At 44.2% G+C, this 24278-nt stretch overlaps 1 protein-coding gene across 2 annotated transcripts in view; it reads right to left on the reverse strand.

The window, feature by feature from the left end:
- TMTC3 (transmembrane O-mannosyltransferase targeting cadherins 3) overlaps positions 1–24278 on the reverse strand; it is a 150432-nt gene that overhangs the window by 91538 nt on the left and 34616 nt on the right. For both annotated transcript variants that reach the window (XM_077265452.1, XM_077265453.1), the window contains exon 2: positions 3204–3423. In XM_077265452.1, coding sequence (XP_077121567.1) covers positions 3204–3392 — 189 coding nt within the window. In that variant the 5' untranslated portion in view covers positions 3393–3423. The remainder of the gene's footprint in view (positions 1–3203; positions 3424–24278) is intronic.

Here is a 24278-nt window from a genome sequence, read left to right on the forward strand (position 1 = left end):
ACCCTCAGCAATATACAGGGTACCTCTACACAGCTCTGCAAACCGGACTGTGAAATGGGGTACAACAAAAAACATGGGGGCCGTTGATCTTTCTGATCAAGTCCTTCAGCAGAAAGGCCAAGGTGTGGTACAAGAAGCTGGCAGTGCACATTGTACATATGGCAAGGCACAACGCTTTCCTGCTGTCACGATGGGCAGACCAGACCGCTATGTTGTACCTTCAGTTCCAGGAGGTAGTGATTAAGGCCCAGATATTTGGCACTCAGGAAGGAGCGGGCTCCAGTACTTCCGGAACTGAAGGTGCTCGTATCGTACCAGTTCAACGTTTCCTGGAGGAGGTCTATAAAGGAGCAAAAAAAGGTAAGTCGCAAAAGAGGTGCTGAACGTGTTACAGGGGAGTACGCAAGAGAACACTATTTATCAATGCAACATCTGCCCTGAAAAACCTGGCCTGTGTATGAAAGAATGCTTCAGACTGTACCACACGTCCATGGATCGCTAAATTCATTTCTGACTGACACAACTGACATAAGGCAACCTGACAAACACTATACAACTCACGTATGCCACTACATTATACACTTCACATACCAGGAAACAGTAGATCTGTTCCAAAATGGGGGCACATGTTGGGCACTGCCACTGTTTAGGTACATCAGGGGCTCTGCAAATGTGAAATGAAGCCCACAGACCATTTCAACGAAGTCTTCATTCCAAAACGCCACCCCTTCCCTTCTGAACCCTCCAGTGCGCCCAAACAATGGTTTTCTCCCACATATGGGGTGTCGGCATGCTCAGGAGAAATTGCACAACAACTTTTGGTGTCCAATTTCTCCTGTTACCCTTGTAAAAATAAAAAAATTGGGGCAAAACTATTTTTGTGCAAAATTTTTTTTTTCCTTTCACAGCTCAACCCTATAAAAGTTATGTGAAGAACCTGAGGGTTCAAGACGCACACGTCTAGATAAGTTCCTTAAGTTGTCTAGTTTCCAAAATGGGGTCACTTGTTGGGGGGGGGGGGGGGGGCGCACATCAGGGGCTCTCCAAACACAACATGGCGTCTGCTAATTATTCCAGGAAATTTTACATTAAAAAAGTCAAACTATGCTCCTTCCCTTACGAGATCTTCCGTGTGCCTAAACAGTGGTTTTCCCCACATATGGGGTATCGGGAGTATTCAGGAGAAATTGCGTTTCAAATTTTGAGGTTCATTTTATCCTGTTACCCTTAAAAAAAAAAGTCTAAAGTTACATTTTAGTGGAAAAAAAAGTTAAACACTTCACTCCAAAGCCTGCTTTCACATTCCTGACCAGGACAATTTTTACAATTCAGACCACTTTATGTAATAACTCTGGAATGTTTCAATGGATCTCATTGAGTGTTTTCTCATGACAATTAGTACTTCATAATAGTAGTAAAATTTCTTTGATATGACTTGCATTTATTTATGAAAAAACTTTAATTTGGTGAAAATGTTGCAATTTTCAAACTTTTAATTTTTAGGCCATTAAATCAGTCATATCACACAAAATAGTTAATAAACAACATTTCCCACATGTCTACTTTACATCAGTACAATTTTTTAAACAATAATTTTTTGTTAGGAAGTTATAAGGGTTAAAAGTTGACCAGCGATTTCTCATTTTTTACAACAAAATTTGCAAAACCATCTTTTTTAGGGACCACCTCACATTTGAAGTGACTTTGAGGGGCCTATATGACAGAAAATACCCAATAATAATAATATACGGGAATATATACAAATAAGAAAACAAAAAAAATTGTAATCAAAACACAGTGCAAATACTAATATGAGCACACATATATATCAATGTGTAGCTAATCAGAACATGTGTAAAACATAGAAAATGTAAAAATCAATAATAGAAGAAAAAATAAAATAAATTACATACAGTAACTGAAAAGATAAATAAGTGAATATATGTGCACATATTGCGAAGTAAAGTCCTTAGTGACATAGTAGTATGATTTGATGGGGAAAAAAAACCTGTGGTTTATTCAAAAAGGGCAAGCAAAGCCAATAAACAGTTATGTGGCCAAAAGAAACAAGATGAATAAACACAGGTAGTGTTATTGTGAATTGGGAGACACACACCCACTACATAAAGCTATAAGAATATGACACAGAGGAAGAGAGGGGATGTGAGAGTGGGTGAAGTGAAAGGGAGGAATACAATCAACTGATATAGTAAACCATATAGTAAACCATAATAACACCCACAGATGCCAGTGATGATGTGTCACTTACTGGGCTGTTTACTGTAGTTTTGTTAAAATCACTACATTATTAGCAGAAGATTAATTGATTACAAAAAATACGGAATGGGGACGCGCTGCTAACCAACTTTGCTGAGGGTTGCAGCACCTAGCTGTGAGTTTTGCGTGGTTGGTTATCAGAAATAAGGGCGAACCCACGCCAGTTTTTTATTCTTTATTTACAATTAAAAAGCTGGCTGAGGAATACTCCCATCAGCCGCTCCTGCTCTCGCTGTTATTAGTGGCAGCAGGTGTCGGATGATGGGAGCAGTAGTCCCATAAGCTGACACCAGAGACTGGAGGGAAAGTTTATACCTCCGATCACAGCTAAGCGCTCATGCTGTCTTGACAGTGTGGGAAAAGTGGCTCTCTGACTGGCGGTGATCATCTTACCGATGATCAGAAGAGGTGTTTGCTGCGCTGTCATACACATGACAACATGGCAAACACTGGATGTTGGGGCCCCCCATTCAAGTGAATGGGGTCGGGGTACTGTTCTGGTACCCAAACTTCTGTATCTTTTCGGCCGAACCAGCCGATGTCGAACATCCAGATGTCCACCCTTCTCTACTTAAACATTTATGATCTACACATTTTTCTCACAGATTACTAGACATGATAGAGTATTATGGAGATATTCTTCTGGAGGCATCACTTTATATCACACAGAAAGCCATAAGAGTCACTCAGCCCTGAGGCCTCATTCACAGTACTGCGACTAGCCATTAGTACATGGAACTTTACTTTGCCTCAACATCAGGCTCAGATTCTATATGGATCCAACTGATGATGGGTGGTAGAATCCTGTGGCATGAGCCATCAGATATCTAGTGAACGGAGTAACGGGTCATCTTATAGTGAAGACCTCGGGGTTGACATTCAGACACTTGACCAAGTATTTTAATGGGAAGTACATTCACACTAACCTCAGACATTGGTGTTCCCCAAAAGTCATTTTGGAAAAGCTTCTTAATGGGTGTAGTAGGATGCAAATCTTTATTGTCCAAAATTGCTGACACATCATCAAAGACAAATCCACAGAAGAGACTGTTCCAATAACATAATACGACAACACATGTCAACACTCCTATTTCTTTTAGGGTAATGTCAGCCATCTTCTTCAGAGCTTTCTTGAGACCCAAGTCACTAAAGGGGACATAAAAAAAACAACAAGTTATAAACCGTATTATCCATATAATTATTAAAACTTTTCAATTCAGAGTTCAAGGACTAATGCAACCTAAATTGTTGGGGGTCTGAATTGTGAAACTTCAACTGATCACTAGAACATGGGATCCTGCATCTTTTGTAAAGTCTAAAGTTAATTGTGGGTACAGAAACCCACAGGAATCACATCAAAAAGATGTCCGGCTACAGAAAAGAAGCAAGCGGCAAATTAACAGGCTGAAGAGTCATTACAGATGAGAAGGGACAAGTCATAAAGGGCCCGAAATCAGTTACGGGTTTAGTGTCTAAATGAGCTGATTACTGCCCAGTCACCATACATGTGTCAGCTAGCCTATTCACATACTAAGAGATGGAAAACTAATGATATATATGATATCAACAAGAATCCTGAACAAGCGTACGGGAAGTAGGCAGACTGTAGTGATGAAGCAAACCTTGGCAATTAGGAGTTAGGAAAAGTAATAATGTGCAGTATCCACCCCTACAAGCATTGCTTACAGCATGGTCCTCCCCCGTAGAGGAAGCACATGGACGGACTGCCACTACAGGCGCCATCTTACAGGAAATGATAGGTCTATACATGGTTGGCAAAGTCCACAAGAAGCTCTTTATAAATTTGATTATATAGTCATTAACAGGGCTGTGGAGTTGGAGTTGTGGAGTCGGAGCCCATTTTGGTGGACTTGGAGTTGGTGTCATAGAAATTGAGGAGTCGGAGGTTTGGCTTACCGACTCCACAGCCCTGGTAATTAAAAGGATTATCCCATGAAATGAATTACCATCAGCCTATCGGGGGTCCCACCCCTGAAACCCCCAATGAACATTAAAACATCACTGAGCACAGGTCTTGAAAGATTGGCTTGGATGACCTCTGGAGCTCCATTCAGTATCTATGGAACAGATGGCTACAGCAGAGTACAGCGCTCGGTTATGTAAGACCACCAGACACAACAGAGCAGTAGCGCTCATCTACAAGTATGCTATACATTCAATTCCGACCACAGCAATAGCAACCAAAAATATAAGGCAGACTGGGAACTTCCCAGGGGAGGGGTCAGATACTGGACAACACCAGCATTTCGGCACCCTCTATAGCACACACCTGGAAACAGTGGTCTACCTTTACATTAATGCAGTGGAGCCTGTCAAATTAAGTTGTATAGCAGAAGTTTTAACTCCTTAAGAATGATTAGTCCACCATACATCACTAAGGCTGGGTTCACATTACGTTATATTCATCCGTAAGGCTACGTTCACATTTGCGTTGTTGTGTGTTGCGTTGGCGACGCAACGCACAACGCATGCAAAACACATTGTTTTGTGACGCATGCGTCCTTTTTTTGCTTGATTTTGGACGCACAAAAAATGCAACTTGCTGCATCCTCTGCACCCTGACGCATGCGCCGCAGTGACGCATGCGTCACAAAACTCAAGTGCAACGCATGTCCATGCGCCCCCATGTTAAATATAGGGTCGCCCGACGCTGCGTCGCACGCTAATTTGAACGTAGCCTTAGACGGACTACGTTACACAGCGGCATAACGCGGTGTAACGTAGTCCGTTAACGCCGTCATTTAGTTCAATGTCGGACGCATCGCTAGCGCACGCCCACAATGGGCGTGCGCTAGCCATGTGCCGTCATTGAGTGACGGACCCTGAAACGCGGGCTGCAGCGTTTCCGGGTCCGTCACTGCTAGTGCAGATAGAGCTAGCAGATGCTCTATCTGCGCTAGCGCGCTGCCATACCGGCACTTGCGTTAACAGCAGCCCGTTAACGTATGTGTTGAACGGGCTGCTGTTAATGCAGTGTGAACCTAGCCTAAGGGGTTTATGCCAGAATTGTGGCGCAAAATACCTTAAGTCGTAAGGTTTTTGAACGACTCGAAAGTTGCTCAAAAATATTTGGCGTTTTCATATCAGTCTCAGCCTGCCTGTCAAAATCATTAAATACTATGCCACATTAGCAGGCTAACTTACTTGAGAAATGTACTTCATTTAGTGACTGGAGTATATTTCCAGCGAGGAGCACGCCAGTTACAGCGAGACTGATGCATTAAAGAGGTGACTTATCCTTAGAATAGATCATCAATGTGTGATCAGTAAGGGTCCAACCCCCGCCGATCAGCTGTTATCAGTGTGGAAGGCCAGAAATATGAACATGTAGTGGTTTAACGAGATGCAACTAGATTGAAGTCAGTAGGAGACGGAGTGCAGTACCCAGCCGCTGCCAGTGATGATCTCCTAGTGATAAAACCTTCATTGTATGTAAACACACAGCCTAATAAGTGACACATCACTGAAATCTGTGCCTCAGCCCTACCTCATGCTGTCTTCATATAGCAATCTGCTGACAGATTTGCTTTAATGAATTAAACACATCTTACTGCAGCAGCCCAGTTTATAAAGATTCGTGGGCATTCTTGTAGGGTACAGAAAAATGACTAATTGTCAGTCTTTTCATGTTTAGGTTGTGCAAAGTTCTCTCGGTAATGAATACAGAGGCTGTATTTTAGCATCATTTTCTAATAACTCTGTCTAATAATTTAGAGATATTGATTTTGTTCTACGTGTAAATTAAAGTTTTCCATGTGGGGACAAACCTTTTGTTAGACTGGAGAGTAAAGGTACCTTCACACTGAACAACTTTCCAACGAGAACGACAACGATCCGTGAAGTTGCAGCGTCCTGGATAGCGATCTCGTTGTGTTTGACACGCAGCAGCGATCTGGATCCCGCTGTGATATCGTTGGTCGGAGCTAGAAGGCCAGCACCTTATTTCGTCGTTAGGTCGGTGTGTATCGTTGTGTTTGACAGCAAAAGCAACAATGCCTGCAATGTTTTACAATGGTAACCAGGGTAAATATTGGGTTACTAAGCACAGGGCCGCGCTTAGTAACCCGATATTTACCCTGGTTACCATTGTAAAAGTAAAAAAAAAAACCACTACATACTCACCTTCTGATGTCTGTCACGTCCCCCGCCGGCGGCTTCCCTGCACTGAATGTGTCAGCGCTGGCCGGCCGTAAAGCAGAGCACAGCGGTGACGTCACCGCTGTTACTGCCGGCGCCGCTGACACATTCAGTGCAGGGAAGCCGCCGGCGGGGCACGTGACAGACATCAGAATGTGAGTATGTAGTGTTTTTTTTTTACTTTTACAATGGTAACCAGGGTAAATATCGGGTTACTAAGCGTGGCCCTGCACTTAGTAACCCGATGTTTACCCTGGTTACCCGGGTGCTGCAGGGGGACTTCGGCATCGTTGAAGACAGTTTCAACGATGCCGAAGTCGTTCCCCTGATCGTTGGTCGCTGGAGAGAGCTGTCTGTGTGACAGCTCCCCAGCGACCTAAACAGCGACGCTGCAGCGATCGGCTCGTTGTCTATATCGCTGCAGCGTCGCTGAGTGTGACGGTACCCTAAGGCTATGTGCGCACGTCGAGTATCTGCTTGCAGAAATTTCTGCATCTCTTGGCAGGAAAATCGCTATGGCAAAAATGCACGTTTTGCACAGCAATGAAGGTTTTTTTTTTTAGGTAAATAAAGATGTGTGTGTGTGTGTATATATATAGAATGTTTTTTAAAGTTTTGTAATGTAATTTCTTGGTACAACACCACCTTCTTCATGCTGAGGCAGTCCCATCAGGGTAATGGGATTAGGTATTGATGTAATCAGCCATCACTGACACCTAGCTCTGGGCTTAAGGCCCCGTCTCACATAGCGAGATCGCTAGCGAGATCGCTGCTGAGTCACAAGTTTTGTGACGCAACAGCGACCTCAGTAGAGATCTCGCTATGTGTGACACGTACCAGCGATCAGGCCCCTGCTGTGAGATCGCTGGTCGTGTCGGAATGGCCTGGACCTTTTTTTGGTCGTTGAGGTCCCGCTGACATCGCTGAATCGGTGTGTGTGACACCGATCCAGCGATGTCTTCACTGGTAACCAGGGTAAACATCGGGTTACTAAGCGCAGGGCCACGCTTAGTAACCCGATGTTTACCCTGCTTACCAGCGTAAATGTAAAAAAAAAAAAAAAACAGTACATACTCACCATCTGTTGCCCGTCAGGTCCCTTGGCGTCTGCTTCCTGCTCTGACTGAGCCGCCGTAAAGTGAGAGCACAGCGGTGACGTCACTGCTGTGATCTGCTCTCACTGTATGGCGGCTCAGTCAGAGCAGGAAGCAGACGGCAAGGGACCTGACGGGCAACAGATGGTGAGTATGTACTGTTTGTTTTTTTTTACATTTACGCTGGTAACCAGGGTAAACATCGGGTTACTAAGCGCGGCCCTGCGCTTAGTAACCCGATGTTTACCCTGGTTACCCGGGTGCTGCAGGGGGACTTCGGCATCGTTGAAGACAGTTTCAACGATGCCGAAGTCGTTCCCCTGATCGTTGGTCGCTGGAGAGAGCTGTCTGTGTGATAGCTCCCCAGCGACCACACAGCGACGCTGCAGCGATCAGCATCGTTGTCTGTATCGCTGCAGCGTCGCTGTGTGAGACGGGACCTTTAGTAATAAAAAGGTGTCAGCCCCACACCATCATTATTAAGCTGATAAGTAAACACAAACAGAGACACACACAGTGTCACCAGCCTATATAGGACAGTTAACAGAACAAACATACATAGGCTGTAAACAAACAGCAACTGTTCCATTTTAAAGGGAAAAAAAAAAGTGTGAGCTCCCGCGTAAATTTTAATATTTTAATAACCAGCAGGGGGAAAGCCAACGGCTGAGGGCTGATGTTTGTATTCAAGGAAGGAGACAAAAGCCATAAAGGTTCCCAGGCTATTAATATCAGCTCACAGGTGTTTGCTTAGCCTTTACTGGCTAGTTTACAGGTAGACCCAAGAAAATTTCTTTTACATAGGGTCCCCCTATAAAATTCTAACCAGCAAATACTAGGAAGACAGCTGCGGGCTTATATTAATAGCCTAGGAAGGGGTCATGGATACTGGTTCCTCCCAGACTAAAAACATCAGCTTTCAGCCACCCCAGAAAAGGCACATCTATAAGATGCACTAAATCTGGCGCTTAGCCTTGCTCTTCCCACTTGCCCTGTAGCGGTGGCAAGTGGAGTTCATAATTGTCGGATTGATGTCACCTTTGTATTGTCAGGTGACATCAAGACCACAGGAGAGAATCCTTTAAGACACCTATCCATTAGTAACCCCATAGTGATATTGTATATAATAAAACAAACAAAAAAAATACCACACGACACAGACTCCTATAATGAATCTTCATTAAACCATACTCACTGAATGCCTAATCCACCGAAGCCATCGTTTCCTGCAAAAATAAAATAATAAATCAAATATTCCTCACCTGTCCGCAGAGAAGATAATCAATACTGTCCCACGACGATCCTGATCACTTTGAGAGCAGTCACTGATGTGACTGCTCTCAATGACAGCCGGCGATGCACTGACAGGAGGCAATCGCTCCCGCAGTGTATCGCTGAGCTGCCGTGAGAGTTCACCGGAGTTCATCAGCTGATCAGCTCCGGTGATCTCCCTTACAGCACCACTGATGTGAGAGAGTTCTCACGCAGCAGTGCCGTAATTGAGACCACCGGAGCTAATGAACTCCGGTGAACTCTCACGGCAGCTCAGTGATACCCTGCGGGAGCGATTACCTCCTGTCAGTGTATCGCCGACAGCCGTGTACAGCGGTCACATCTCTCGATATTACTGTTCTACACGTGAGACCGCTGTGGGACACTCAAGATTATGTGCACTACAGCCTGCAGGTGATTATATGTTGGTTTATTATTTTACATTATTTCTAGGAGGCGAGGGAGTCGGGGATTGGGCGTTAACGTGAGTATAATAGGTTTTTATTTTTACTTGAATGTAATTATTTATTTTTAAACAGTGAGCACAGGTGCCGACAGATGAAACTACATCTCCCATCAGCGGCACCTGCTGTCACTGTTATCAGTGACAGCAGGCGAAGCCCGATGGGAGCAGTAGTTTCATCAGCCCACGTCTGCTGACCTGCTTCAAGCTTTTTACCGCAAGTCAGTCACAGCTGCGGGGTCATGCTGACATCATGACCCCGCAGCACTCTGACCGATGGCCTTACCGGCGGTAACATTACTGCCTTTAACTACCACACCGGTGTTTCCCACACTGTCACACAGATGACAATGTGGGAAACGCCATAGGAAGCCGGTAAAACGAAAACAAAAACTCAGCAAATCCGCAAACATTTTTTATACCTGCGGTTTTGCTGAGAATTTGACTGACTCAAATGAAGTCAATCGGTGAAGAACGCTGCAGAAACGTGCAAAGAATTGACATGCTGCAGAAAAAAACAAAACGCACTGCAAATACTCAAGGAAACTTACTGATCATGTGCACAACACTTCAAGATTGTCATTGAATTAGCTTGCATAAGGATTCCATAGAGGTCTTGGCCCATTTCCACGCGGAAAAAACGCACTGTGCGCACACAGCCTCAAAGTTACATATGTGAATATAGGAGTCATGGCAAAGAAAAACAAAACACACCAAGAAGATTGCTTTTAGAACTTTTTCCACCTTTAATGTCACCAATAATCTGTACTACGGAAATCTTTTTGGACGTATAAAGAAAAATAAAGAAGTAAAATAACGAGATTGTATAAATATGCACAGCAGTGAACTAATACTTTGTTGAAGTACTCTTTGAATTTATGACAGCATTCAGTTTTTTGTGTAGGAGTCTATCAGCATAGCAACACACATTTTCTATTGTATTCTGGTCTGGGTGCTAGCTGGGCCATTCCAAAACTTTGATCTTTTGGCAAAGGCATTCTTATGTGGCTTTGGTGGTTGGTTTAGTGCTGTGCTGAATTAATCTTCAGCTTTTTAGCAGATCTAAAAGGTTTTGTTGCAAAATTAACTGATATTTGAAATGGTTCATTATTCCGTCCACTTTGACTAACTCCCCAGTTACAGCTGCTGAGAAACAACCCCAAAACAAAATGCTGCCTCCACCATGCTTCACTGTGAATGTCAGGGCTGTGGAGTCGGTAAGCCAAACCTCCTACTCCTCAATTTCCCTGACTCCACAGCACTGCCTCACTACAGGAACAGAACAGACATTTATAGGACATTTTATAACTTTCCCACATTCTTATGAATACATTTACAGCACATCCTGCACTGAGCTACTGAACCCAATTTATTATACAGTACAGACCAAAAGTTTGGACACACCTCATTTAAAGATTTTTCTGCATTTTCATGACTATGAAAATTGTACATTCACGCTGAAGGCATCAAAACTATGAATTAACACATCTGGAATTATATACTTAACAAAAAAGTGTAAAAACAACTGAAATTATGTCTTATACTGTATTCTAGGTTCTTCAAAGTAGCCACCTTTTGATTTGATGACTGCTTTGCACACTCGTGGCATTCTCTTGATGAGCTTCAAGAGGTAGTTACCGGGAATGGTTTTCACTTCACAGGTGTGCCCTGTCAGGTTTAATAAGTGGGATTTCTTGCCTTATAAATGGTGTTGGGACCATCAGTTGTGTTGAGCAGAAGTCTGGTGGATACACAGCTGATAGTCCTACTGAATAGACTGTTAGAATTTGTATTACGGCAAGAAAAAAACAGCTAAGTAAAGAAAAACGAGTGGCTATCATAACTTTAAGAAATGAAGGTCAGTCAGCCTGAACAATTGGGAAAACTTTGAAAGTGTCCTCAAGTGCAGTGGCAAAAACCATCAAGCGCTACAAAGAAACTGGCTCACATGAGGACCGCTCCAGGAAAGGAAGACCAAGAGTCACCTCTGCTTCTGAGGATAAGTTTATCCGAGTCACCAGCCTCAGAAATCACAGGTTAACAGCAGCTCAGATGAGACCAGGTCAATGCCATACAGAGTTCTAGCAGCAGACCCATCTCTACAACAACTGTTAAGAGGAGACTTTGTGCAGCAGGCCTTCATGGTAAAATAGCCACTAGGAAACCACTGCTAAAGGACAGGCAACAAGCTGAAGAGACTTGTTTGGGCTAAAGAACACAAGGAATGGACATTAAACCAGTGGAAATCTTTGCTTTAGTCTGACGAGTCCAAATTTGAGATCTTTGGTTCCAACCACCGTGTCTTTGTGCAACGCAGAAAAGGTGAACGGATGGACTCTACATGCCTGGTTCCCACAGTGAAGCATGGTGGAGGAGGTGTGATGGTGTGGGGGTGCTTTGCTGGTGACACTGTTGGGGATTTATTCAAAATTGAAGGCATACTGAACGAGGATGGCTACCACAACATCTTGCAGTGGCATGCTATTCCATCCGGTTTGTGTTTAGTTGGACCATCATTTATTTTTCAACAGGACAATGACCCCAAACACACCTCCAGGCTGTGTAATGGCTATTTGACCAAGACGAAGAGTGATGGGGTGCTACGCCAGATGACCTGGCCTCCACAGTCACCAGACCTGAACCTAATCGAGATGGTTTGTGGTGAGCTGGACTACAGAGTGAAGGCAAAAGAGCCAACAAGTGCTAAGCATCTCTGGGAACTCCTTCAAGATTGTTGGAAGACCATTCCCGGTGACTACCTCTTGAAGCTTATCAAGAGACTGCCAAGAGTGTGCAAAGCAGTCATCAAAGCAAAAAGTGGCTACTTTGAAGAACCTACAATATGACATATTTTCAGTTGTTTCACACTTTTTTGTTAAGTATATAATTCCACATGTGTTAATTCATAGTTTTGATGCCTTCAGTGTGAATGTACAATTTTCATAGTCATGAAAATACAGAAAAATCTTTAAATGAGGTGTGTGCAAACTTTTGGTCTGTACTGTATATTTTAGGAGTCCGAGTCTGTCAATTTTATACCGACTCCATCAAAATGGGCACAGACTCCCAACTCCACAGCCCTGGTGGATGCTGTTTGCGACAATCATAGCATTGGCAAACCGCATCTAGACTTAAATGTTTTTCTTTGAAATAGGCATCAGTATTGACAACCTACCCCACAGGATAAACATATGAAGAATATGGAAGATTGTTGTCACATACAATACACAATCTGCTAGAAATTCTTGCAGCTCTTTTAGGGTAAGTTCACACAGGGCGTTTTTTATGCTAATTTTCAGCTGCTTTTTATAGTACCAGCAAAGCCTTTCAGAAATCTCATGCACACACTGTTTTTTTGTGATCAGTATTTTGTGCTTTGCAGCGTTTTTTTGACATAGGGCATGTCACTTCATTCAGCGATTTTCCACCAATTGACTTGAATGGGTGGTGAAAAAACGCCGCAAATACGCAAGGTTGACTTTTGTTGCAGCGTATTCGCTGCAGTAAAGTCAAGCACAGCCAGATGTAACCTCACTCTGCTCTCCTACATCTAGATGGCAGGCTGCATGATGCGTTCATGCAGCCTGTCAACTAGCAGAGCGGACCTGATCCCCATTCACTTGAATGAGGGGCCCGACGTTACAGTCTTTGACATGCTGTCATATCCATGACAGTGCGGCAAACACAGCTTCTGATCGGCGGAGAAATCCTCCCCGCCGGTCACAGAGCCGTGGTTCCCACGCTGTCAGAAGACAGGGGGAGCGCTCAGCTGTGATGGGAGGTGTAAACTTCACCTCCAATCACTGGTGTCAGCTGATGGGACTACTGATTCCATCATCTGACACCTACAACCGCTAATTAAAGTGAGTGCAGGAGCGGCGGATGGGAGTTTTCATCTGCTGCTCCTGCGCTATAAATAATTAAAAAAAATAAAAAAAACACCGGCTGCAACCCTCAGCTGTCAGCAAGGCTAGTTATCAAGAATAGAGAGGTTCTCACGCTTTTTTAAATTATTTAAATAATTAAAAAATAGATAATTAAAAAAAAAAAAAGTGCCCCCCCCCATTTTTGACAACCAGCCTTGCTAAAGCATTGATATAGGCTCCCCCAGCCTAAAAATAGCAGCCGCAGCTGCCCAGAAAAGGCACATTATTAGATGTGCCAATTTTGGCGCTTTGCCCAGCTATTCCCACGTGCCCTGTAGGGGTGGCAAGCTGGGTAATGAGGGGTTAATGTCACCTTCCTATTTTAAGGGCACATTAAGCCGGCTTAGTAATGGAGAGGCGTCAATAAGATACCTATCCATTACTAATCCTATAGTAATTAAAGGGTTAAACACACACACGCGCAGAAAAGTCTTTTAATGAAATAAAAACACAGGTTTTGACAATCTTTTTATTGTTCTGCCATTCCAAAAGGGACGCCATCGATCCTCTGTAATAAAAATAAAATAAAAAAGCAAAAGTATACTCCCTGATCCGTCGTAGTCCGATATAACGAGTGTCCCACGTAGTATCTGGGGGAGATAAAGCTTACAACTGGGAGTGCTGCTAATGCCACCGCTCCCGGCTGTAAGCGACTGGGGAATTAATGAGATGCAGCAGGCTCAGTAACTGCAAAGATGATCAGGTTTTGCAGCAGAAAAAAAAAAATGCAGCAATAACGCCCTGTGTGAACTTACCCTTAATGTTGCTGTAAGCCTGCCAGACCAATTTTCTTCCAATGTCCATCTCTAATGCGTGGAATTTTTTTGCACCCTTCTCTTAACTGAAGTTTTTTAAAAAAGATCCCTCTGCTGTGTTGTAAGCAGTTTATGATCATGGTATTTGCTTCAAAATGCAACTAAGAAAATGTCAGGAAAATCCTACTGGAACAGTTTAACCCCATATACAGTTTATCAGAATCAATGTAAATTATGATAGCTGTGTAATCACTTTTTAACAGGACTTTAAAAGCAGCTGGCTAGTTCTAAACACAACCACATCCCCAGTTATAAACTTATGCAACCAAACTATTTTAGTTTTGTTATTTTCCCCCTAAAAATAATATTTGTTACTCAGTGGAATTGTACAGATGACAAAGGTGGAGAAAGTTGTAAAATTATTCTTCTTGGTATGATTTATTTGCACTGTTTCTGAGCAGTGTGAGAGGAGGTAGAGAATACAATATGGCAACACTGTCCTACTATGGTCTGAAACTTCATGCCATTATGAATGGGTAATGCAAGATGGATTTCCTTGTATTATAAAGCAAGAGGAAACAGCAACTAAGGTTCATCCAGTCACAGCGTCTTGTGGGCCATCTGTGTGCAAAACGTAGAGACTCAAATTAACCTATGGAGGCAGCAGGTTAGCTCTTCACACAAAGCAACCCTTTTGAAACAACAGTGTCCTTGTCCTCGAATGGGGCTGCATGATACGCAGGGACATCTTATTACATGGTCGCTAAATAACATTCAGTAAAGTTTGAGTTTCGGGCAAAATGTGCAGAAAATCTTTGGAAAGTTTGTGTTTTGCAGATTCACTGCCATTCGGAATTATAGTGCTTTGTACTCACTCAGCTGCGGTTGAGGTAGGCACAGGAAGGGGTTTCATTAAAATGTCCAGACAGGTTTATTAAAACTCCATAAACCAGCTTAAGCAAACAAAAGATAGCCTTTTCCGGCACAGAGTGAAAACACAAAGCAAAAAGTCCATACAATATTGAAGGCTCGCCCGGTTCTTAAGGCCTTAGCACAGACCAACACACAAGAGAGCTACACATCTCCAGCTCCAGACACTGAATGACACTCGGCCTCCATTATATCTGCCAAACCATACTCCAGGTGTGGGGATACGTGAGCAGTCACTCCCACCCATCTCTTGACTGGTTGTAAAACCCTGGAATGATCTAATAACTCTTTCAGCACTATTTGTGACAGTCCCGAGCTCCCATCATAGAAGCTACTAACCTCAATGATACATATCTCCCCTCACAGACTTGTCCAGCGGACATCTTACAGAATGCACAGAAGAACTAATTCACCATGTTAGCAAACTGCAGCCTCTGTCATCTGCCGATTCTAAGGATAGGGTCTCTATAAAAACTTTGAATGTGTTATGAGATTTATGCAGGATACAGTGTGCTCTTTTAATTCTCCATGCCAATACACAGGAATGCTTTAAGGGTACAGCCCCTTTGTTTTTTCTCCAAGGCCAGTCTCACACGTCCAGATAATTCCGGTACCGGAAAAATCGGTACCGGAATTATCCGTGTCCCCGTGCGTCAGTGTGGCACGTCAGTGTGGCACGTCAGTGTGGCACACGTGTGCCGACTGGGTACCACACGCACCGTGCAGGAGACAGCGCTAGAGATAAGCGCTGCCCCCCCCCCACGTGGTGCTGAAGCCGCCATTCATATCTTCTCTGCAGCAGCGTTTGCTGTAGAGAAGATATGAATAATCCTTTTTTTTTTTTTCTTTGTTTGTTTCTGGTGTTTAACATATAGATCCATGTCCCCACCCCCTGTGCGCCCGCCCGCTGTTATTAAAATACTTACCCGGCTCCCTCGCTGGCGCTGCTTCCTGTCCTGGCCGCACCTTCTACTGTATGAGCGGTCACGTGGGGCCGCCGATTACAGTCATGAATATGCGGCTCCACCTCCCATAGGGGTGGAGCTGCATATTCATTTCTGTAATGGGCGGCCCCACGTGACCGCATACAGGAGAAGCTGCGGCCAGGACAGGACACTGCGAGGGAGGCGAGTATTTTAATAACAGCGGGGGGGGGGCGCACAGGGGGTGGGAGGGGGGTGGGGACATGGATCTTTATGTTAAACACGAGAAAAACAAAAAAAAGGATTATTCATATCTTCTCTACAGCAAACGCTGCTGCAGAGAAGATATGAATGGCGGCTTCAGCACCATGTGGGGGGGACAGCGCTTACTGTAGCGCTGTCTCCTGCACGGCACACGGACTGCACACGGACAACGTCCGTGTGCGGTACGTGTTTTACACGGACCCATTGACTTTAATGGGTCCGTGTAATACTTGCGCTCCCACGAACACTGACATGTCTCCGTGTTTGGCACACGGAGACACGGTCTGCAAAAAATCAATGACATCTGCACAGATGCATTGATTTCAATGTGTCCACGTGTGTCAGTGGCTCCGGTACGTGAGGAAACTGTCACCTCACATACCGGAGCCACTGACGTGTGAAACCGGCCTAAGACACAGTTGTATGAAAAAGTGTTTGCCCCTTCCCGATTTCTCATTCTTTTGCAGCTTTATCATACTTAACCCCTTCCCGACCTTTGACGCATACGCTGCGTCATGAAAGTCGGTGCCTTCCCGACCTGTGACGCAGCGTATGCGTCATGGAGGGATCGCGCTCCTGCAGATCGGGTGAAAGGGTTAACTCCAATTTCACCCGATTTCCAGGAACAGGGGGAGTGGTGCTTCAGCCCAGGGGGGGTGGCTTCACCCCCCCGTGGCTACGATCGCTCTGATTGGCTGTTGAAAGTGAAACTGCCAATCAGAGCGATTTGTAATATTTCACCCAAAAAAACGGTGAAATATTACAATCCAGCCATGGCCGATGCTGCAATATCATCGGCCATGGCTGGAAAACCTAATCTGCCCCCACCCCACCGATCGCCCCCCCAGTGCTCCGGTGCGCGGTCCGCCCCCCTAATTCGTTCTGTCCGCTCCTCCGTCCTCCTGTCCGCTGCCCCCGTGCTCCGGTGCCCCCTCCCTGTGCTCCGGTCCCCCCCCCTGTGCTCCGGTCCCCCCCCCGTGATCCGATCACCCCCCCTTCATACTTACCGGGCCTCCCGATGTCCGTCCGGCTTCTCCATGGGCGCCGCCATCTTCCAATATGGCGGGCGCATGCGCACTGCGCCCGCAGAGTCTGCCGGCTGGCAGATTCATTTCAGAAGTATTTTGATCACTGCGATATAGCCTATCGCAGTGATCAAAATGAAAAAAAAGTAAATGACCCCCCTTTATCACCCCCATAGGGACAATAATAAAAATAAATAAAATATATATTTTTTTTTTCTGCTAGGGTTAGGGTTAGAACTAGGGTTAGAATTAGGGTTAGAATTAGGGGTAGGGTTAGGGTTAGGGGTAGGGATAGGGCATGTGCACACAGTGCGGATTTGGCTGCGAATCCGCAGCGGATCGGCCGCGGATCCACCGCGGATTGGCCGCGGATCCGCAGCGGATTGGCCGCTGCGAATTCATAGCAGTTTTCCATCAGGTTTACAGTACCATGTACACCTATGGAAAACCAAATCTGCTGTGCCCATGGTGCGGAAAATACCGTGCGGAAACGCTGTGTATTTTCCGCAGCATGTCAATTTTGTGCGGATTCCGCAGCGTTTTACACCTGTTCCTCAATAGGAATCCGCAGGTGAAATCCGCACAAAAAAAACACTGGAAATCCGCTGTAAATCCGTAGGTAAAACGCAGTGCCTTTTACCTGCGGATTTTTCAAAAATGGTGCGGAAAAATCTCACACGAATCCGCAAAGTGGGCACATAGCCTTAGGGTTAGGGTTGGAATTAGAGTTAGGGTACCGTCTCACAGTGGCACTTTGATCGCTACGACGGTACGATCTGTGACGTTCCAGGGATATCCATACGATATCGCTGTGTCTGACACGCAGCAGCGATCAGGGACCCTGCTGAGAATCGTACGTCGTAGCAGATCGTTTGGAACTTTCTTTCGTCGCTGGATCTCCCGCTGTCATCGCTGGATCGTTGTGTGTGACAGCTATCCAGCGATGCGTTCACTTGTAACCAGGGTAAACATCGGGTTACTAAGCGCAGGGCCGCGCTTAGTAACTCGATGTTTACCGTGGTTACCAGCGTAAAAGTAAAAAAAAAAAAAAACGTACACACTCACATTTCGGTGTCCTTCAGGTCCCTTGCCGTCTGCTTCCCGCTCTGACTGTCTGTCGGCCGGCAAGTGAGAGCAGAGCGCAGCGGTGACGTCACCGCTGTGCTGTGCTCTCACTGTACGGCGGCGCTCAGTCAGAGCGGGAAGCAGACGGCAAGGGACCTGAAGGACACCAAAATGTGAGTATGTACGTTTTTTTTTTTTACTTTTACGCTGGTAACCACGGTAAACATCGGGTTACTAAGCGCGGCCCTGCGCTTAGTAACCCGATGTTTACCCTGGTTACCCGGGACCTTGGCATCGTTGGTCGCTGGAGAGCGGTCTGTGTGACAGCTCCCCAGCGACCACACAATGACTTTCCAACGATCACGGCCAGGTCGTATCGCTGGTCGTGATCGTTGGTAAATCGTTATGTGAGACGGTACCCTTAGGGTTGGAATTAGGGCTAGGGTTGGAAATAGGGTTAAGATTAGGCTTGTGGTTAGGGTTAAGGTTAGGGTTAGGGTTGTGTTGGGGTTACAGTTGTGGGTAGGGTTGGGATTAGGGTTAGGATTAGGGTTGGATTTAGGGTTACGGGTGTGTTGGGGTTAGGGTTGTGGTTAGGGGTGTGTTGGGGTTAGGGTTGTGATTAGGGTTATGGCTACAGTTGGGATTAGGGTTAGGGGTGTGTTGGGGTTAGTGTTGAAGTTAGAATTGAGGGGTTTCCACTGTTTAGGCACATCAGGGGTCTCCAAACGCAACATGGCGCCACCAATGATTCCAGCCAATCTTGCGTTTAAAAAGTCAAATGGTGCGCCCTCCCTTCCAAACCCCGACGTGCGCCCAAACAGTGGTTTACCCCCACATATGGGATACCAGCGTACTCAGGACAAACTGGGCAACAACTATTGGGGTCCAATTTCTCCTGTTACCCTTGCAAAAATAAAAAATTACTTGCTAAAACATAATTTTGAGGAAAGAATCTAGATAAGATCCTTTTGGGGTCTAGTTTCCAAAATGGGGTCACTTGTGGGGTGTTTCTACTGTTTAGGCACATCAGGGGCTCTGCAAATGCAACGTGACGCCCGCAGACCATTCCATCAAAGTCTGCATTCCAAATCGTCACTACTTCCCTTCCGAGCCCCGCCATGTGCCCAAACAGTGGTTTACCCCCACATATGGGGTATCAGCGTACTCAGGAGAAACTGGACAACAACTTTTGGGGTCAAATTTTTCCTGTTACCCTTGGGAAAATTAAAAAATTCTGGGCTAAAAAAATATTTTTGAGGAAAGAAAACACATTTTTTATTTTCACGTCTCTGCGTTATAAACTTCTGTGAAGCACTTGGGGGTTCAAAGTGCTCACCACACATCTAGATAAGTTCCCTTGGGGGTCTAGTTTCCAAAGTGGGGTCAATTGTGGGGAGTTCCTACTGTTTAGGCACATCAGGGGCTCTGCAAACGCAACGTGACGCCCGCAGAGAATTCCATTAAAGTCTGCATTTCAAAACGTCACTACTTCCCTTCCGCTCCCCGACGTGTGCCAAAACAGTGGTTTACCCCCACATATGGGGTATCAGCGTACTCAGGAGAAACTGCACAACGACTTTTGGGGTCCAATTTCTCCTGTTACCCTTGGGAAAATAAAAAATTGTGGGCTAAAAATCATTTTTGAGGAAAGAAAAATATTTTTTTATTTTCATGGCTCTGCGTTATAAACTTCTGTGAAGCACCTGGGGGTTTTAAGTGCTCACTATACATCTAGATTAGTTCCTTGGGGGGGTCTAGTTTCCAAAATGGGGTCACTTGTAGGGGAGCTCTAATGTTTAGGCACACAGGGGCTCTCCGAACGCAACATGGTGTCCACTAACGATTGGAGCTAATTTTCCATTGAAAAAGTCAAATGGCGCGCCTTCCCTTCCAAGCCTTGCCGTGCACCCAAACAGTGGTTTACCCCCACATATGAGGTATCGGCGTACTCAGGAGAAATTGCCCAACAAATTTTAGGATCCATTTTATCCTGTTGCCCATGTGAAAATGAAAAAATTGAGGCTAAAAAATTTTTTTTGTGAAAAAAAAGTACTTTTTCATTTTTTACGGATCAATTTGTGAAGCACCTGAGAGTTTAAAGTGCTCACTATGCATCTAGATAAGTTCCTTGGGGGGTCTAGTTTCCAAAATGGGGTCACATGTGGGGGAGCTTCAATGTTTAGGCACACAGGGTCTCTCCAAACGCGACATGGTGTCCGCTAACGATGGAGATAATTTTTCATTCAAAAAGTCAAATGGCGCGCCTTCCCTTCCGAGCCTTGCCGTGCACCCAAACAGTGGTTTACCCCCACATATGAGGTATCAACGTACTCAGGACAAATTGGACAACAACTTTTGTGGTCCAGTTTCTCCTTTTACCCTTGGGAAAATAAAAAAATTGTTGCTAAAAGATCATTTTTGTGACTAAAAAGTTAAATGTTCACTTTTTCCTTCAATGTTGCTTCTGCTGTTGTGAAACACCTGAAGGGTTAATAAACTTCTTGAATGTGGTTTTGAGCACCTTGAGGGGTGCAGTTTTTAGAATGGTGTCACTTTTGGGTATTTTCAGCCATATAGAACCCTCAAACTGACTTCAAATGTGAGGTGGTCCCTAAAAAAAATGGTTTTGTAAATTTTGTTGTAAAAATGAGAAATCACTGGTCAAATTTTAACCCTTATAACTTCCTAGCAAAAAAAAAATTTCTTTCCAAAATTGTGCTGATGTAAAGTAGACATGTGGGAAATGTTATTTATTAACTATTTTGTGTCACATAACTCTCTGGTTTAACAGAATAAAAATTCAAAATGTGAAAATTGCGAAATTTTCAAAATTTTCGCCAAATTTCCGTTTTTTTCACAAATAAACTCAGAAATTATCGACCTAAATTTACCACTAACATGAAGCCCAATATGTCACGAAAAAACAATCTCAGAACCGCAAGGATCCGTTGAAGCGTTCCTGAGTTATTACCTCATAAAGGGACACTGGTCAGAATTGCAAAAAATGGCAAGGTCATTAAGGCCAAAATAGGCTGGGTCATGAAGGGGTTAACACCTTAGTGACGGAGCCAAATTTTTGAAATCTGACCAGTGTTACTTTATGTGGTAATAACTCTGCAACGCTTCAACAAATCCCAGTGATTTTGAGACTGTTTTTTCGTGACACATTATACTTTATGATAATGGTAAATTTAGGTCAATATGTTTTGTGTTTATTTATAAAAAAAATCAAAAATTTGAGAAAAATGTAAAAAAATTAGCAATTTTCAAAATTTGAATGATTATCCCTTTAATCCAGATGGTCATACCACAGCAAACCATTAATAAATAACATTTCCCACATGTCTGCTTTACATCAGCATCATTCGTAAAATGTTATTTTATTTTGTTAGCATTTTAGGAGGTTTAAAAATGTAGCAGCAATTTTTCATTTTTTCAAGGAAATTTACAAACTTTATTTTTTTAGGGACTTATCCATGTTTGAAGTGACTTTAGAGGTCTCATATATTGGGAAAACCCCAAACATGATACCATTTTAAAAACAGCACCCCCTGACATATCGAAAACTGCTGTCAGGTAGTTTTTTAACCCTTCAGGTGCTTTACAGAAATTAATGCAAAGTGGTATGACAAATGAAAAAGTATTTTTACCACCTAAATACCTCTAACTTCTGAACAGATTACTACAGCCGTCAGACTCTAAGGGTACCGTCACACAGTGCCATTTTGATCGCTACGACGGCACGATCCGTGACGTCGCAGCGATCGTATGATTATCGCTCCAGCGTCGTAGACTGCGGTCACACGTTGCAATCACGGCGCTGGAGCGATGCCGAAGTCCCCGGGTAACCAGGGTAAACATCGGGTTACTAAGCGCAGGGCCGCGCTTAGTAACCCGATGTTTACCCTGGTTACCAGCGTAAACGTAAAAAAAAAACAAACAGTACATACTCACATTCCGGTGTCTGTCCTCCGGCGTCTCAGCTTCTCTGCACTGTGTAAGCATAGCGGCCGGAAAGGAGAGCGGTGACGTCAGACGTCACCGCTGTGCTCGCTTTCTGGCTGGCCGGCGCTCACAGTGCAGAGAAGCTGAGACGCCCCCTCATCAGGGGCTAACACCCCGAAACAGCTGTCTGTGGATGGATACCATGCTTGGCATAGGTGGTTTTCCTGTATTGGATGTTTTCCTTTATAGGATGCTGCCCTTCCCGTGGTTGTTCCTTCCCGGGGAAAGGTCTGGCTATTCACTGCTTGCGTTGAGAAACACGTGATGGTGTCTCCGCAGCTATCCTACATGCATTCAGCAAGGACGGCGCGAGGAGGGCGAGTATGACGGGGGAGCTCAGCCATGCATACAAGATGGGACAGGGGGAGCCATGCATACAGTGAGGGGACCGGGGGAGAAATGCATATGACGGGGAGCCATGCAGAGCAGGACAGGACGGGGGAACCACACATACCGGGACACGAATGAGGGGACAATACATACCCAGCTTATACTCAAGTCAATAAGTTTACCCAGTTATCCGTGGCAAAACTAGGTGCATCGGCTTATACTCGGGTCGGCTTATACTCGAGTATATACAGCAATTTAAATGAATTTAAATCTCCGAGTCCAGATGAATTACCTCCTAGGGTACTGAAAGAGTTAGCAGAGGAAATTGCAGAAACACTAGACAGAATCTTTGAAAAATCCTGGAGAATAGGAGAAGTACCAGAAGATTGGAGAAAGGCAAATGTTTTCCCCATCTTCAAAAAAAGGAAAAAACTGAGCCGGGGAATTACAGGCCAGTGAGCCTTACTTCTATACTAGGAAAGATCTATGAACAAATTATTAAACAACATGTACGTAAGTACTTGGATAATAATACAGTAATTAACCAGAGCCAGCATGGGTTTGTAGCCAACAAGTCATGCCAGACTAACTAATTTGCTTCTATGACGGAATCAATGACTGGGTACATCAGGGAAATGCGGTAGTTATAGTATATCTCGACTTCAGCAAAGCATTTGATTAAGTATCTCATACTATCCTTATTGAAAAAAATGACCAAGTATAAGATTAACAAACTATGGTTAGGTGGATTCATAACTGGCTTAGTGATAGTACTCAAAGAATGGTAATAAATGGTTGCACATCTAATTGGAAGACTGTTTCAAATGGGGGTACCACAAGGCCGTGTCATGGAGTAAGTTCAGAGAAGAGCTACAAGGATGGTGAGCAGAATGCAAACTATGTCCTACGAAGAATAGTTAAAGAATTTGGGAAAGTTTAGCTTGAAAAAAAGAAGGCCTAGAGGAGACTTCATAGCTGTCTACAAACACTGGTGCTTCTCACAAAATTAGAATATCATCAAAAAGTTAATTTATTTATTTTAGTTCTTTAATACAAAAAGTGAAACTCACTATGTAGAGTCATTACAAAGAGTGATCTATTTCAAGTGGTTATTTCTGTTAATGTTGATGATTATAACTTACAGACAATGAAAACCTAAAAGTCATTATGCCAGTAAATTAGAATAATTAACAAAAACACCTGCAAAGGCTTCCTAAGCACATAAAAAGGGCTCTTAGTCTGTTTCAGTAGGCTCCTCAATCATGGAGACAACAGCTGACTTGACAGATGTCCAGAAGGCAGTCAGTGACACACTCCACAAGGAGGGTAAGCCACAAAAGGTTATTGCTAAAGAAGCTGGCTGTTCATAGAGGGTTGCATCCAAGCATATTGATGGAAAGTTGAGTGGAAGGAAAATGTGTTGTAGAAAAAGGTGGCACAAGCAACTTGGATAACCCCAGCCTTGAAAGCATTGTTAAGAAAAATGTGGAGTCATTGCTTCAAGAGCCATCACACACAGACATATCCAGGACATGGGCTACAAATGTCACATTCCTAGTGTGAAGCCACTGATGACCAATAGACAATGCCAGAAGCATCTTACCTGCGCCAAGGAGAAAAAGAAATGAAAAGTTGCTCAGTGTTCCAAGGTGTTGTTTTCAGATGAAAGTAAATATTGCATTTCATTTGGAAATCAAGGTCCCAGAGTCTGGAGGAAGCGTGGAGAGGCACACGATCCAAGCTGCTTGAGATCTAGTGTGAAGTTTCCACAATCAGTTATGGTTTGGG

The sequence above is a fragment of the Ranitomeya variabilis genome, chromosome 5 (genome assembly GCF_051348905.1).
Source record: "Ranitomeya variabilis isolate aRanVar5 chromosome 5, aRanVar5.hap1, whole genome shotgun sequence".
Lineage (NCBI taxonomy): Eukaryota > Metazoa > Chordata > Amphibia > Anura > Dendrobatidae > Ranitomeya > Ranitomeya variabilis.